Consider the following 18,143-nt stretch of genomic DNA (forward strand, 5'->3'; position numbering starts at 1 on the left):
TCTTGGGAAGGTAGCTGATAATGAGACCATTTTCATTGAATTATTTTAGGTTTTGTGATGCATTGGGTAGTAGGATTAATTGGAACACAACACATCTTTCCAGTAATATAAGCTGTCCCATATTATTATGCAGTTATCACAAATATATTCTTCATTTTTTGCTTTAAAATGCTTGCTTTTTCTAAAGTGTATGAAAAAGTAATTTATCTCTTGATCAACCTGTGAAGTGGCAGGCAAGCGTATTAAAAGAATAGGAATACCACAGCTACCCTGAACAGGAAATACGGTATAGTGAGGTTTAACATTGAGTTCACAACAGCATCTACTGCATGTACAGCTGGCCCAAGAACACTCACACTTTGGACTGTTCAGACAACAGAGCACAAATAGAGGACGTTAGTTGGGAACAAGCATTGGTGGGGTTCAGGAAAACAGTAGGGGAGATTGAGGGGGGGGCAACAGAAGCAACTCAAAAGAAGAAGGGACAAACAGAAGCAACACAAGGGGATGCCTAGGCAATATGATGGAAGGTGGGAGACACCTAGGCATGGGTGGGAGAGGAAAAAAAGCAGCATGGAGATTGGGGTAAAGAAATAAGAGTGTGTGGGTGCATAGTCAAATAATAAACGGGGAGCAGAAGGACGCAAGTGAGGAGAAAACAACACTGCGGGGAGAAGCACTATGGCGACAGAGAGCAACACAGTGCACAGGGAGAGAAGTACACGAGGGAGACCGCTTGAAAACACTTATGAAGTACTTAATAGAAAATAAAATATTGCTTCAAATACAAGCAGTGAAAGTAGAGATTAAAGCCAATTAAAGACACGGTAAAGCAGGAATGCACCACAGGAGAGACAAACTCAAGACTGACATACTGGGACTCGCATAAGAAGCAGACAAATGAGTGACTAGAAAGCCAAGCAATGGGCGTGATTGAAGTCCCTCCATATTCTAGGTAAGTCACAATGTCCCTCACAATAGCCAGTGCATGCGCTCTCTAGTAGGCTCGATCTAAAACGAATTTTCCATCTACTTTACTGCTCTCAGCCAGTGTACTTAGTTAGGGGGAAGTACCAGGCTGCTTGACACTGTTCCTCTCTTACTACATGCAGAAATAACGGGAAAGGGCTTCAATGTTGAGTGGTACGTAATAACTGAAGCACGCACCATAGTTTGACAATATGTGGGACTCTGGAATGGAAGCACCTTCTGGGCTACCTCCAGATGCAGAGGTAGAAGACATGTAAACAATGAGTATGTGCTACAATACTGCATCTAATTTCGAACCCAAGGGCACATGACTGATGGCTAGAAAGTCAAACAAAACTGTCACCCTTGAATTGTGAGGAAACTGAGTCTGAATGGATTTCCTTGGAACAACAAATGAGGAGTCTTCTTGCACCTTGAGCATTTGTTAAATATGCTGGCAGCTGGTGGCAAGCTAAACTCAAGGGAAGTTATTTTGTCAAGGTGTTTTATGTATAAGTATATAGTACCCATTTAACCGTGTACTGAAGCAGTGCCTGGATACCCTCACCGGTGATTAGCCACGCTTTACAAATCCCGTTTTGATATGATTTGAAATATGTCCAAAAACTTTTTCTTTGGATATCAATGTGGCAGCTGCAGTAGTCGACACCAGCAATTCACAGATCAGCTTTTATGCAAAAGCATGACCTGATCAGGAAAACCTGCAAGTTTGAGGCTCAGCTAGAAGAACACACTTGAAAATTGCCTGTGCGTTGATCCTGTGCACAACAATGAGCTGTTTCAGCAGCACTAGCTGTGTGATGTTTCAGCAGCACTAGCTGTGTGATGTTTCAGCAGCACTAGGTGCTGTATGTTTCAGCAGCACTAGGTGTTGTATGTTTCAGCAGCACTAGCTGTAGTATGTTTCAGCAGCACTAGCTGTAGCATGTTTTAGCATTACTATCTTTATGGTTCATACATGACTGCCTGTTTTACAAACTTGAATGATAAGTACGTGTAAAGCATTCAAAGAGTTTTGAATCCAAAATGTTTTTAAAAGGGCCTTGGTTGGCAGTCTCGTACATCTAACTGCAGGCATTACATTTGCAATTATTATGCAAAGTACTTTCCTAGCGTTAATAAATAAGTTATAAGAGTGGGAACATCAGCTATAAAAAGACTGAGCTTGGCCAAAGTGGAGGTGGGTACAGAATTCCAATGGTACTGATCTTACCAATGCTCAGTTGGCAATATTCCATTTCAAGACTGGACACTGCTTTTACGCGATGGAGATACTACTTCACTAAATTAGGCACCAATTTAAACATACACAATCCTGGCACCTATGGAATGCTAGGAAGCTATAAGGACCAGCAACTATGAACCAACCAACATAACTCAATGACAATATCAGACAAAAAACATGGCATACACAGCTGGACCTATTTTTCCATTGAGCGTTCAGCTCCTAAATGGAACCGATCCATAAAGATTTTGCTTAGTGTGTGTGATTGTCCTTGTAGCAAGACTCTTAACTTTCTCCTGTATTGCAGGGGCAAGTCAGGAGTACTCATGGCTTAGTCAACATTAAGACATAGGTACTCTAAAAATAAGTCACAACAACATCTTTCTGATTCCGGGCCAGTCGTCATTATCCAGTAAGCTACAAAGTCACTGTTTCTACACCTAGGCTTGCACAGTGATCAATAGTAGGCCATGAGGTTTTGCTGCACCGCAGACCTGTAATTGTGTGACAACTCCAATCTCTAAGGTGTTTCCAAAATTAATTAAAGCAGCCATATGATATTTAAGACTTTTGCTTACTGCCTTGTTTTTAAAGAACAGTAAAATCTAGGTTACCCATTCTGACTTGACTCCATAAAAGCTCACCCCCACCCAACTCAGCTTTGCAAACAACAGAATAGCAAGGGTTATAGCTGACGGGAGAGTAATTAATAAAAGCTTATAATGTTCTGAAACATTCTGCACGGCTGTGCCTCAAGCAGTCTAAAGTTGTTTCCATGCTCACACGTTCTTTTTGCACACTGTAACCAGCACGTCTCCTCCCAAATCTCAGTTTCCAATTTTCACTATCCGGTACCATTGTGGGTTTCAAAAAAAAAAAAAAAAACCCAGCTAAAAATAAGATCCGTTTTGTTTTCCTATTGAAATAAAAGCAAAAATGCCTACATAGGCAGAGATGGCAATATTTTGAATCATAAGGTTAATCTTCATGGGTATATTGGGTGCTTCTATCCTGTGTTGAAATGTAAAATTATAGGGTATCTTCTAGCCATACAAGGTTGTTTCTCTGACGTGTCGGCTACACCGAAAAAAATCCTATTACTCCTCACATTACTGATATGCAAACAAAAGCAAATGAGGTAATACTGGCATACTTAAGGTATATTTGTGAAAAATGCACATTCACCTCTGGGTTCCTGGAGCTGAATAAAAGAGGTGACTGGTACTTAATATCGACCTAGAAAGGATGAGGAGTTGACTCATTGGGAGTCAAACCTGGGACCATTTGAATCACTATATGAAAAATAATAGAAGTCCATACCTCCTTTAGGGTCACCTCTGAGTGGAATTTTACTTCTTAGAGACACACACTGATTAAAAAATATAGTTTCCAAACAATTATTGAGAGAATTAACTAGTGTCTGAATTTTGATAAAAGGGAGGGAGCGATGGAAAGGGGAAACATTGATAGCAAATACAGGTGAAAGAGAAAAGCACCAAACCTTGATGACTGTATTAAAAGGAAAGGAAAGCTCCAGTGTCAACAGACTACTAAATGTGATAAAATATTGGCTCTGTTCAACTGGCTGGTCTTTTATTTTATCAAGTAGGGTCCCACACCAAAGATAAAGACCTTATTCGGAGCAGGAAAATTATTATTTTGGGGGACGTCATGTCACTTAGACAGACGTCTGTGTATTCTTTGGAAGATGTAATACCAGCCTTCCGGTTGAATGCTCATCTTTGCAAATTCGACTTTGGTTTTGAAGAAGATAGCATTGGAAGGCGTAATAAACAAAGATCAGAGCGATTTTCAACAGCACATTCGCCTCACTTTATAAAATATTAAGATGTGAAATATTTCTCCACTAGGTGGCCCTTCATATCTAAATTCATATCTAAAGCACATAGCCCTGCAAATAAATACCCACAAGATTAAATAATTTGTTTCATGTTGGCTTGAACTTAAAAAAAAGTACGCGAAACAGAAACAAATCCACATTTCCAACGTTAGACTGCCTCTGTGCAAGGAAACATTGGAAGCATAATTTAAAAAAAATGACCTTCTTAGGCTCCCAGTGAAACATAAATATCAACAATGTTTAAAGGAGCACGTGGGTTATAATGAGCTATTATATTCACATTATAAATGCACGTTTTACAACAATCAATGGAAGAGAAAGGAGCGATTGATTACACCTGAAAGGAAGAGTCTATAAAACTCAAGATGCTTAACTGAAAACCTCTGGCTGCATTTCAGGAAATGTTCAAACCCTGTCACGCTTCGGAGTAGCGGGGCTCCAGATGCTTGGAGCCATGCAACATTTACTTCAAAACTGCCTCTTCATTTGTGAAAGGTTAGTTACCCTTTGTGACAAACACCTTGGTGTGTGTTCACACGCCCTGCTAGAAAGGGCTGGCACGATGTGAAGCACATGAGTCCCCTCGCAGCTAAGTGTCCCGTAAATGTTCATTTACTGAGATGGGCAAGCCCTGCCTGAGCAGGGACAGCTACATTTGTAAAGCTAAATGAGCGACCAAGGCACAAGTCCTAAATCGAGAAAAGTGAAAGTCCAGAAGTTAATGCTCGAAACCCGTAGACGCTCTAACTCAAAGGACAAACAAGCAACACCAGCAGGGCTCAAGCGGCAAGGGGGAGAGTGATTGGGGACGTGCAAGCAAAACAGGAAATCCTCTAGCTTTGAAGTCAGAGTAAGAAAATAAGTGTTGGCAAACAGCATCAGACATTTGACTTGCTCTTTGAATGCACAGAAAATGTGACTAGATGACAAAATTTACAGACCTGTTTACAAAAACGAAGCAAGCGGGTGAAAACAAGACCAAACCTGTGAATTGCTTTTCATGAAAGAAGAACGGAGTTCCTGAACAGATGTTAAAATGGTGACCTGTTTATTTATATTGTACTGAATCCCTGCTCTCAGGAATGGCTAAACACGGGAAGAGGCATGACAAATGCATGCCGTGGGTAAATGGGGAGAAAGAATATGAGAGCGACAAGGCAGCCAGCAAATGGGAAGCCTATGGCTGGGCTGTATGTACTAAAGTACATAAGAAGTATATACTAAAGTATATACAAGAGGTCTCGAATGCTCGACCTAAAAACTAAGACATTCACTGAAAAAACCACAGGCTTCAGGGACATTATAATTCGGAAATCTCATTTAAAAAAACTTAAAAATTCACTGAAAAAAACCACAGGTTCCAGAAATGTTCTAGTTAGTAATTGGTATTTAAAAAACCTCAGAAATTCACTGAAAAAAGCCAAAGGTTACAGGAACGTTATAGTTAGGCTGAGCTCAGCTACTATAACGGCTGAATTTCTGTATTGTACGAGTGAAATGTCAGCCTAACTATAACGTCCCTGTAACCTTTGTTTTTTTCCGTGCAAAAAATTATATATGAGAGAGGGAGAGAGATAGATAGATATATACATATATATATAGAGAGAGAGATATATACATATATATAGAGAGAGCGAGATAAAGAACTTTCTGGATTCATCCAAGCATAGTATCACCTTGAATTGTGCACTGTGTCTAATTACATCAAATAAGTTGCTTTAAGGGTACAGTTTCCAACAGAAATGGTTCCTTTAATGTTAAAGTAGTGTCATGTGACCCTCATCACGGTTTACTATTTGTTTCTATAAAAAGACCGTGGGTGGCCCCTTTGTTGGATGCATATGATTAAGACTCATGTGAGTTGAAACGTGTTATGCACCTACTGTTGCCTGAATAAAGGTTTGTCACTAAGGACGGTGGCTGGGCTTGTTTTGCACAATCCTGGAGGTAGAGTGCAATTTTCTTTTGGAATATTTTGGGGATGAACGCGACCCAGCAAGCCCTGATCCAACAGGCTGGGCGTCCTGATGCTTTGCCTTTCGTTTGGAAGATATATATATATATCTTTTTCTGTGTGTAGATAGCTATAGTTTTGTAGCATTCCAGGTAAAATGTTTAGGACTTCAGTTGATATTCCTAATACTTGCAAAGCAAACCCAGGATGAAAAGGAAGTCACTTGTTAGTGTTGCCTGTCCACTTATTCACTGGCTTAGGGTAAATGAAATATTCTTGAATTGTGGAAACATTATTGTTTTGCTTTAAGTTGATTATTTACCGTTTACAATAATATTCATATTAAAATGTTTATTTTTCTTGTCTGCTCAGCTGCTTGCAACCACATGGGTCCGCTCATCGATGAGAAGCTGCAAGACATTGACAGGTATCCTCTTCAGAGTTTTCCTTTTGGCATCTGCGCATGTTGTGACAATGTCCTTGCGTAGGTCAGAAAGCTATGTTAGTTGTAGACATTGGGCTTTTGTCCTTTTAAAGAGGGTTGCCTGGAGTTTTCAACATCCCAGCTTCAATACATTCCTTGACAAATATTTGTTAACATGTTACCTATTGCCTGCTAGGATTGCACATCTTTTCTATGTTTATGGGAACTAAGCTAATTGTTTTGTACTTAGATTTAAAGCTTTTTAGTGCAAACATAATCACTTTACCTACATTGTATGCTGTCTCTAGGGTCTACAAAAGGGGAAATGTACATTTTTACCTACATTTAGTTCTGTGAGGGTATGACTTCTTTGGTCCTGGTTACAAGCTCTGCAGATCTGCCACTCTAATTTCAAAGAACCACCACAACTACTTTTGCAAGCACATTTTGATTTGGCTACATCCACAGTAGTCTGCTCATGTCACTAGGCCTCCATGAAGACCGCATGTTCCTGGTTCCTAGACACTGGTTTGATGGCAATTGTGTATAGCAATGCACCAAACCTAAATGTGTATTCCGCCTGTTCCTTTAGAGAAAACATTTAGGAACAGCTAGCCTTGCACTGCAGTTTGGGATGCTGTACAGATTCCCACTCTCTTACATTTATTTAAATTTCTCATGCTTAAATTACACATTCAAGTAGAATTTATAATATTTACTACATATGATTTCAAACCAAAGACTTATTTGTTCATTAATTTACAAACATCAACACAAACACATTACCTATAAAAAACAGTTCGTAATACATTAGTATTTACACATGTTGCACATTCTACATTGTTTCTTGTAATAGTTAGCTCTCACTTGTTGAATGTATCCGTGACAGGCATACTTACAATGATAGAAATATTGTTACTGAAATATAAACCCAAGTAAAATTACAACTAGGAGAACTATAGCATTCATCAAATTACTGCTAACAGTGGATGAATAGCTTTAAGATTTTGTTTTGAAGCCCATTACAGCATCCTTGATTGCTATCTCAACACAGTTGAAGGCTTAGCATGTAAGTATATCATATTGAATCAAGCTGTTAATGGGCAGAAAATATTGAACAGGCTGATTTATATGCCATTGAATCAATTATCAAAGTAAGTCACCATCTTGATGGGGCATACTTTAAACTTGCTACTGGTGTGGGACCTAATCTACAGCCTAGTTCTAAAGCTCATGATTTGAACCAGTCATGTGATGAGGGCATGCATTATTTCACTTCATATGGCCCAGCTATAGGCTTTTTGTAGAGAGCAGGCACAGCTGAAGAAATGGAAGTGTATGTTAGTAGTTTTGGCTCTATCAGATCTAAGAATTTTTTCAGTCCTTTGTCAGACCCTCTTAGAAAGGAAGACTGTCCCAAGTTGCCATCCATTAATATAAGAGAGTAAAGGGATTGTTTGACAAATTATGAGGCATAATCATTGTCAGGTGCCTCATTTTATTTTGATGGCATGGGATCTCCATAGTTGATTGGCACTATTGGTTTATTTGACATTGTTCGATGAAAATCTGCTCAAACTATTTGTTACTTAATGGTATGGTAATAAATGAAAAAACACAATAATAAGATTCATAAAAAATGTAAGTGGTTCCTACAAACTGGCGACTAGAACAAGTTAAAACGTAAATACCTCAGAGTAATATTTGACTAGAAGGGTTACTTCAAGCCACATCCTATGGATTTACAGAGGAAGGGAAACTCCTTACTCTTAGCATTTCGTTCATCACAGAGGTCACTAGGAGGCTCTAGCCACCAACCACTACTAAAAATAATATCTGCAAAACTTCAACCAACTATGTCGTATGGAAGCGAGTCAATGCAGAGGAGAGATGCAGTAACATTAAATATAACTGTCACTAAAATATTTAGATCTCTTTTTAAACTTCCATACAATGCCTCACCAGCTCAGGTAAGATTAGAATTTGGTCTGCTAAATCAAATCATTGCACGAAAAGGATCATTCATTAAAACCTGGAAAAGAATAAAATCAATTCACCAACATGGAAGTATCTAATTGAGGCAATAGAAGATCTGTCTATTCATTCTTTATGGGATAAGCCTCTGACTCCAGATATGATAAATCCACTCTATGTTGTGCTGTGAACAATAATCCTGCACCAATTTGCCTTAGAAATGAGACGCATTGCCTCTTTAGATCTGCAATGGAATACCATAATGGAAAATAATTAGATTCAGTGTTTTCAAAGTATTCTGCTGAGTGGCGCATTTACACGGAAAGGCTATCAAGTAGCCAGATAAGTATTCACCACTGTACATTCATACTGACAACCCAGACTAATTGGAATTGGCGCAATATAGTCGATCTGCCATGTGTGCCCTGGCAGCTTTGCCCTACCTAGCTGACCTCTCACCACCTGTAGAACTGTTCTCTTTTGTGTATGTTGACAAATGGGACATTGAATAATCTCAGTTTTGATCAAATCTAGGGAAATATGCATCCTTTTATTCTCTTCCCATCTGTTAGTGGCTTTCTCTCCCAGGTGTCTATATTTTTGGTGCGCCCACATAGCTATTCCCGTCAAATCAGTGTCACCGCCTCGGCCTCCAGAATGTTGGCTTTTTCATCTGCAAAGGAAGTACAACACTGTATGAGTATGTTTGGCAGTGGGCATCTACGTGATATACAGTAACTGTGCTTTGCGGTGGTCTTGCCAGCGGTAAGATGGCTGTGCGCTGAGCGAGCTCTGCTGGCCGAACGAAGAAATCTGACAAAATCCGTCAGCAGCGGGGAGGTACAGCTGCACAGAAGGCAGGCCCGTGCTGCTAATCGCCACTAGCACAGACGCTGCTGTTTCTGACAGTCCCAGGGACACCCGGGATACAGAGAGAGCTGGAGCCTGCTGGCTGAGGGAGGGTGCTGCCAGGACCGCGCTGTGATTGTGACCTACAAGAGGAGCGGTGCGATCCAACCCACGATGCGAACCGGACTGGAGGAACTGGTGGGAGCTGCCCATCCAATCCTTTGCTAACCCCACTTCCTGGATTCCGGGTGCCGCTGCTGTATGTGGCGAGGCTTTGGCCATGCTAGGCGGAAGGGGTGGCTCGGCCACCCAGCAGAACTGCCCTTCTCTGCACGGGCTGCGGCGACAGAGCCAGAGACCCGCCGCATGCTGGGAGGCCGTGCTGGAGAGGAACTGCTGTGTGGCACTTGGAGCGCCCAGACATTAAACAAGTAAGGTGCTGGTGCTGGGAGGAGGCAAACCGCAAGATCTTGGCGGCCCCCTAACAGAGCCCCACACCCGAGGTGTGCATGAACTGCAGCTGGCGGGGAACTCAAGCTGGCTAGGCCCTAAATACATGAGCGCTGCAGCGCTGAAGATCCTGCGCCGCAGGAGCCCCACAGCCCCGATGCTGTCCTAGTCAGGGAGTGTGACACCAAGCACTGCACCACCCTCCTGGAAGCAAACCTTTAGCTGTATGCCCACTCCCCCACGAAACCAATAGTAGCACTCCACAGTCTCCTGCGTGGGGGGTGAGATTACCCCCCCCCGCGCACTCTTGGACTTGGACAGGCGCCCCGAAACGCGCTGATCTGAAGACCACGGACTTGCCCAGTGCTACCGGCCTTGTTCTGGCTGACATAGAGCGGGGAGAACAACCACACTGTGTCCAGCTTTGAGCAGATGGCCTCCGACGGGACAGAGATTCATACAGGCCCTGATAATAATCACTGAACTAGCGTTCCCCTGCCACCTCCTGCTATTTACGCCTGTACTGTGAACACCAATTGTTGGGCCGCCCGTGGAGGCTGATTGATCCGGATCCCCATTGGGTCGTAGAGGCGTGCGGGAGCTGCTGGGTGGACTGCACTGATCCTGGCCCCGCTTTGAGACCGCTGCACACCGCCATTGTTGACGATCTCCCTATCAGGCTAGGCTTACTAGTTGCGGCCACAATGGGGAAGACTGATGCTAAACATCCTATTCTCACCTTCGAGGGCCGCGAGACAGGCAAATGCGGTGATCCACCTTATGAAGCCAGTGAGCTGGCCACAAAGACGGACACACCTGAGGGCATACTTTCATTATTGCTCGAGGTCAAATCCAGCCTGAAGACCATTGACTCTAAAATCAACCACCCGACATCTCATCTTGAGCAGGTCAACCAGCGGGAGGACTCACACGATACCCGTATAACGCAGCTGGAGGCCAGGGTCTCTGACGCAGATGATACTGGTGCGGAGATCCGACAGCGACTCCTGAAGATGGATAAAGGCGTAAAAATCATCTGTGCAAAGAATGAAGATCTCGAATCCCGCTCCTGCAGGAATAATATTATCATTATAGGAATTCCTGAATCTACCGCAATTGCTAAAATGAAAGACTACTTGGAATCTTTGTTACGTTAACGTTTTGGCACAGTCTTATCCGATCTATTCATTGTTGACCGGGCGCATAGGTCTCTTGGCCTGCGCCCACCACCTACGACCCCTGCAAGGCCAATAATAGCGTGCCTATTAAATTATTGCAACCGAGACTCCATTCTTCAGAAGGCAAGAGAAATGGGAGAAGTCAGGCACTAAGGCAACACACTTTCGTTCTACCCTGACTTCACTTTGACTGTGCAAGCTGCCCGGAGAGACTTCCTTCCTGCCAAACGATTACTTCAACAATTACATACGCCCTCATGTACCCTGCCAAGTTGCCGATACTTTACAGACCCGAAAGCTGCTTTGACATTTGCTAAACAACTACAGAAATCCCTCCCCCGAGATCGTCCCGCATCGTCTGAAGATGGCCGCACAAGTGACAATGATTGACTCTGCCAGTCGGGGCACGGCGTTCATAGTGCTGTTCTGGTTATGGTGGGCCACAAATTTGATGTTTAGCGGTGCCACAACTTTATACCATAGCCTTGCTTCTGTTTAATTGTTGGCAACTAAAATCATACATATTCCTCCTCACTGCGAACCTTAATGTTCAGCACCCTGCCTCATTGGCAAGGGGGAAGTCTGGCCGAGCCCATGTACCCTATAGGAATAATTCCTGTGTTCTGTTGGCACTCTCCAAGTCGGGGCTCCTTGGATGGGGGACAGCATGATTCTCAACCTATTTCGGGGGTTGGAGTGGGAGGGGGAGGGGAAGGGCAGCTCCTGGGTGGTATGGCGCAGGAATCTCAAGCTCCTGGGCTTTGTTAACTTGTTGCTCCTGTTTGATTTTGAATACGATATCGATTGCATTCAATGATCTTACTAGGCATAAGACTGACGACTGCTTTCTGCAGGAGACACACCTTACAACCACCAACGCTGCTAGACTGCACTCAAAATGCTGGGGAGAATCCTACTCTTCGTTTTATTCCAACTATGCTAGAGACTTCACTATACTATTTAGAAAAGGCCTGCCCTGGCACGCTACGCAAACCCACAGAGATGCTGAAGGCAGATATGTGATACTGTCCGGGACTCTCTGCACCCCAGCCTGTAACCCTTTCAGCAGTTTATGGTCCAAACACGGACAACCCAGAATTCTACATTCACATATAGAGAATAATCTCCTCAGATGGCCCCCTCCTGCTGATATGGGGTGGAGACATTGCACCGCTAGGCACAATGGACCGCTCGGATGCGCATTTGCAACACCCTCTGGCCACGCCTACACTGCGTACACTTATGCAGGACAACATACTGGCTGACGCCTGGCAACAAACGCACCCTGCAGGGCTCAAGGGCACCTGCATTTCCAACACACATGGCTTCTGGTCTTTCATTGATCTGTGGCTGGTAACTCGGGATGTTGCAAGCTGGGCTACGTCTGCCGAGCACCTTGCGCGTACTCTATCGGATCATTCCCTGGTGCGCTTAGCCATGCGGGTCCCGTCGACTCCCCAACACGTTTGCATGGTGTCAACCTCCCCACGCTTCGCGATGCTGCATTCAGGGAGGAGCTGCTCAGCGCCGTTATTGCAATTTTTTTTAACTGCACACTGTTTCGGTAGACTCGCCCTCGACCCTCTGGGAGATCTTTAAGGTGATGATCTGGGGGGAATGCATAGCTAGGCAGTCTGGGGTGCTCCGATCCATCAGAGGTACCCTGGAACGGCTAGAGGCAGAAATCAAGCTACTCGACCAAAGATGCATTACAGACCATTCCCCTGCTACACTGGCAGACACAAGGTTAAAGCTGACTGAGTACCACACTGAAGCTGAACGCGAGGTGGCATACCTGAGGCGCAGGCCTGCCGGTATGGAGAGGGCGACCAGCCCGGGAAAACTCTGGCAAACCTACTGAGAAAGCCACATGCCTTCTCATATATAACAGAGTTATCATATGATACTGCGGGAAGGACCATGTCCCCCAGTGAAATAAACACTAGAATCTCTGCATTTCATTCCCAATTTTACACTGCTGGTGCTGAGACACCCCACGATGTTATAGAGCAATATTTCGACTCCATCGAACTACTGTGTCTCAGTGACGAACACCCCGAATACCTAGATGAACCATTCACTACCGAGGAGATAGCAAAGGTTATTGCTGGCTTCCCGGGCGATAAAGCACAAGGGTCGGATGGGCTGACGCCTGCTTTCTATAAAGAATACGCGCCTATCCTTATCCCCCACCTTGCCGAAATGTATAATGAATCCGTCATGCTTGGTCAATTTCCACCCAATCTCCGAGAGGCATTGATCATTCTCATTCTTAAACCTGACAAAGCACCTGAATGCTAGGATTCGTATCGCCCCTTATCATTAATAAACACTGACAATAAGCTATACGTGAAACTGTTGGCTAATCGGCTTCTCCCTCTTATGCCTATAATAGCTTGCCCAGACCACTTTGGTTTTATTCTGGGCCGCGCCACGTCGCACATCCTGCGCACCATCATTTCTGTAATGCATCGGATCAATCCTTCTTTGCCAGCGGTGGTGGCCTTGTTGGAGGTCACTAAGGCATATGATTCACTAGAGTGGCCCTTTCTATTCGCTCTGCTTGGCCACCTTGGCTTCAACCCAGCCTTTATTCACAAAATCAACTACTCTATACATTGCCATCGACGCTCATTAAAATTAACTGACCAATCCACTATTACTATCACTAGGTGCACAAGGCAGGGCTGCCCGCTATCGCCAATGTTATTCGCTATTGCAGTGGAGCCACTCGCAGCGCGGCTGCGACAGCACCATACGCAGCGTGGCATTGGGTTTTCGACCCGCAGTTTGGTGACTTCCATGTGCGCCTACGATGTCGCATTGTACATTCGCAAGCCACAGGAAAATCTGGCACCAATGACAAGAGAGGTGTTACGGTTTGGAGGTTATTCTGTGGGTACAAATAAACTGGAGTATATCCTTTCTTTTTCCCTTACCTGATGCGCCACTGCCAGTCTTCATGGAATACCTGATAAACTGGGCCACGGGACCGACTAAGTATCTTGGTATATGGCTGAGCAGCAACAAGGAGGAGCTCTGGAAAGCAAATTTCGGTAAAACTATGGAATGGCTGGAAACCAAAATTCTTGTGTGGAAAAACCTCCCACTCTCTGGTGTGCCGAATTTCGATAGCCAAAATGGTGATTTTGCCTGAGTTTCTATATCTGTTTTTAAATATTCCACTGCCACTTACCTCACAATTCTTTAAAAGACTGTGCTCCAACATGATCATCTTATTCCTCATATTGCCTACGAAACCTTGACGCTGCCCTTCTCGCGTGGTGGGATGGGTGCTCCAAACTTTAAGCTCTATGCACACTGTGCCCAGGCCAGTCTCCTTCATTTTTGGTTGTACCCGACGCCCTTCCTACCGCATGTGGCAGTTGAGACAGATCTCACCTCCCCTTGGCCACTTCAAACGGCACTGGTCCTGCCATACACAGCCCCCAAAAGTGAAATTAACACAGTTGAATGTATGCGTGGGAGGGGATCCGCAGACACACAGGGGACAAAGCCTTCTATGCGCCGGCAATGCAACCTGCAAACAATCCCTCTTTCCCTCCATTGCAGACCAGTGGTATGGCGTGCCGGGCTGCGACTCTGGGCACACGTACCAACGCAGACCTTTATCCCAATGAACAGTTTCTCCCTCTCCCCGAAAACCCAACTCCCCTTGACAACCTGCTATATTATCAAATCGGAGCAACCTGCAGAAACATTAATGACACATTCCCGGACTCCCAAATGCAGCACTTGGATACATCCACATGACCACGTACCCGCGCAGACTTGTCACTAGGTTGCATGCGCTCACTCTTGCGGCCTCCTCTGCAGACAATGAGTGTGCGCACTGTGCATGGGTGGCAGATTTAGCAGAGGGACCTTAACCAGCACAATGGCATTATTCTTGTAACCAGACTAAAACACTCTCCACCCACTATCGACTGCACCTGATACACTTTACATTTCTGCACAGGCTCTACCATTCCCCAATGGCACTTCACAAAATGGGCCTGGCTGTGGACGCGAGATGTGCATGATGTTCGACACCTGACGCAACATTTACACACCTGGCCTGGACATGCCTGAAAGTAGCGAACTATTGGCAGGATGTGTGCAAAATCATTAGCACTATAACCTTCGAAACCATCACACCTGACCCCCTTACATGCTTACTGGAACATGTTAAAGACGTCCCGGATGCCAGCCGCAGACTGGTATCAATGATGTTGGTGTTGGCCATGCGCAGGGTGGCAATCCATTGGGGCCGCTGGCCGGCACCACTATCCAAGCACTGGTTAGCAGCAATATTCACTCAATTGCCAGACGCACTTGAGTGAATATTGGAATATTAATGCCTCTGGCTAGCAGGCCGCACAACATTTGGGCTCCCCTGGTGACATACCTCCGTCAATCAGATGATACTGAGGAACCTTCTGACCAACCCCAGACTCAGCGGCCCTGAATGTAGTCGCAATCCCTGACAGTGACAGGCCTACAGCTATATGACATGGGGGTTCTGCAACTTATACACATGCTAGCCTAAAATGATGTTTGCATGCCCAGAGAATTATCGAGTTACCATGCATTTTCAATGAGTCGCTGTCATGATGCCATTCCGCCAAAGACTAGATGTCAAACTGTATAATTGAATGCATAAATGTAACATGCTTTATTCTCAATAAAGTTTTTTTTAAAACTGTGCTTTGCGGTAACATTTCCCAGATCTCTTGCCAGAACTTCGTACCCCACCCATCTTTTGAATGTATCATCCAGTTATGGGCATGCCATGTGGGAACCCGAGTCTGTGTAAATATGACACTTTCCAGGTAATTCCTGTTTCAAAGCCTGATGCACAGCATATCCTTCTGCAAACTGACTACTCTTTCCCTCTCCAGTTGTAGTTAGCAATATCCTGGTCACAGGATTGTACGACACTGCTTTCCGATGCCTATTAGCCCCCACATACCTAGCTGAGCCATCAGTAAACCATACATGTCTCTTGTCCTCTGAAGAGAATGCTGCAAACGGCTCAGCCCACTTCACAGGGGACTCCTGTATCTCTGGCACATCCTGTAACACCTCTGTATCTTCCACTAGGGACTGTGCAACCTGCTCATGCAACACTGCAGTACCTTTGGGGTCTACTCAGGCCCTGTCTTGCATGTACCACTTACACTTGATTATGCTGGCTTTCCTGCTCATGCCCTTTTCTATGAGTCTTGGGGGAACTCATCACCCATTGCATTATAGGAATCTCGGGTCTCAAAATTCCATTGTCCCCCGTGTCAAATGGTGTCCACCAGGGCTCAATAATATGCAAGCAACTGCTTTTCAAATGGAGTGTACCACTCTTCTTCATCTGGTAACTTCTTTAGCTAAAATCCAAAAGGCACCCTCATCTTTCCTTGTTTCTGGCACAAACTTCAATTGGCATACTGCCTCTGGGCTGTCATTTTCAGCTCAACATTACCCACTTGTATTCGCCACAAATCCAAGGCAAGCTGTATAGTCTCCTTTGCTGATTCAAATGTATTCTGTTGCTGCTCTGTACTCAAACATGTTTCTTTCGTGTAACTTTGTACCAAGGGGACAAAATTTGACTTAAGTGAGGGATATGCTGTCCCCAAAAACCAAACAATGCAATGAACCTCTGAGCTTCCTTCCTATTTCGCTGCACCGCAAACTCCTTAATCTTTTGTAGCACCACCTCCCTATGTCCCTGATGCCATGGGATACCCAAAAAGTTCAAATTTTGAAGGGATCCCTGTACATTTGCTGGATTTATCCCCCACCCTTTACTCTGCAAGTGTTCCACAATCCTGTCCAGTTGGACCTGCACTTGTTCTTTAGTCTCTCTCTGTATCCTCCCATTAATGTAATGGCAAAGGTGCACCCCAGGAATGACTGATACCTCATCCAAGTGCTCACTCACCAGCCGGTAACAGTTGGTAGGACTATGCAAATACCCTGGGGCAGTTGTTGAAATATAATTTGCCTACTGTTCCAGGAGAAAGCAAATTGTTATTGGCCCCTCGGTATAGTGATAAAAGCAATGGCAATGTCAGTAGTTGCATACCATGTTCCAGTGTGTTTCTGTATTTTCTCAATTAAGGTAATCGTATCTGGGACAGCGACAGTCCGAGGAGGAGTATGTTTGCTCAATTCACGATAATCAGCTATCATGCGCCAACTATTCTCACTTTTGCGCACGGGCACTACTGGGTTATTCCAGGCGGTAGTGATTGGAATCACCACCCCTGCCTCTATCAAGCCTCGGACGGTCTCACTGATCTCCTCATGCCCTCCCTGAGTTCTGTAATGTTTCATATGAATTATCTTAGTAGTTTGGGCACCTTTACTGGAGGAATCTTTAAATTACCCTCTCTCGTGGTAGCAACTGAGATGTACCTTTTTGATGCAAACTGCTAACATCCATCCTCCAAATACAGTCATGCCTTTTTGGGATGTCAATTCCAATGATGTACTCAAGAATGGGCACTATCAAGACAGTGTATTCTCTTTTTGGGAGGCTCTCAATTCTCATATAGACCGTAGTTTGTACTGCTGGTGTTTCCTTTCTACCCAAACCTGTAATTGTAAAATACTGCCCTTGGCACTTTTTCGGGTTTCCATGTATTAATGAGTCCTACGCTCCTGTATCCTCTAGGGCTTGCATATTTTGGATGTTCCCATTCTTCCAATAAATCTCAACCCTAAGATGGGGTCTGTTATCGTTGCGAGCCTACACCTGCATCTGAGCTTGCCCACTTCCCTAATTTAAATTCGCCCTGCGCACTTTCGCCCATGTCACATTCGGATAAACTCTGATAATCTTCAGGCAACTCCTGGTTGCTGCCCCCACTGCTGCTCCTGTCCTCGTCTGCCCGGTCATAACTCACACCTTTCCCTTTCATCAAACAGTGCTCTCTCTCTTTTTCCCTGCCGGGCTCTCTCTCTCGGTCCTTTGCTGGTCTTTCCTCCTTCACCACTGACTCCACCTATTTCTGATTCACCTGTTTATTATCGTTCTTATTCACCTTTCTACTTCCTTCCTTTTTTATCCAGCCCTCGCCTCCGATACATCTCCCACATACTGGTGGTATTAGTGCTGTCAATTTCTTCCCTTGACACCCAGTCTTTCAACAGTGCCATAAACATGTCTCTTGTTTATTATCAGTACGAGTTTCAGACCAGGAGGACCCCTCCCCCTTAAATAGCCACCCATTGGGTGA

The 18,143-nt window shown here is 44.4% G+C and overlaps 1 protein-coding gene across 2 annotated transcripts in view; it reads left to right on the plus strand.

Annotated features, from left to right (window-relative positions):
- Window positions 1–18,143, plus strand: part of STAM (signal transducing adaptor molecule) — a 249,266-nt gene that overhangs the window by 174,501 nt on the left and 56,622 nt on the right. For both annotated transcript variants that reach the window (XM_085631519.1, XM_085631520.1), the window contains exon 11: window positions 6,403–6,457. In XM_085631519.1, coding sequence (XP_085487645.1) covers window positions 6,403–6,457 — 55 coding nt within the window. The remainder of the gene's footprint in view (window positions 1–6,402; window positions 6,458–18,143) is intronic.

The sequence above is a fragment of the Triturus cristatus genome, chromosome 10, assembly GCF_964204655.1.
Source record: "Triturus cristatus chromosome 10, aTriCri1.1, whole genome shotgun sequence".
NCBI lineage: Eukaryota > Metazoa > Chordata > Amphibia > Caudata > Salamandridae > Triturus > Triturus cristatus.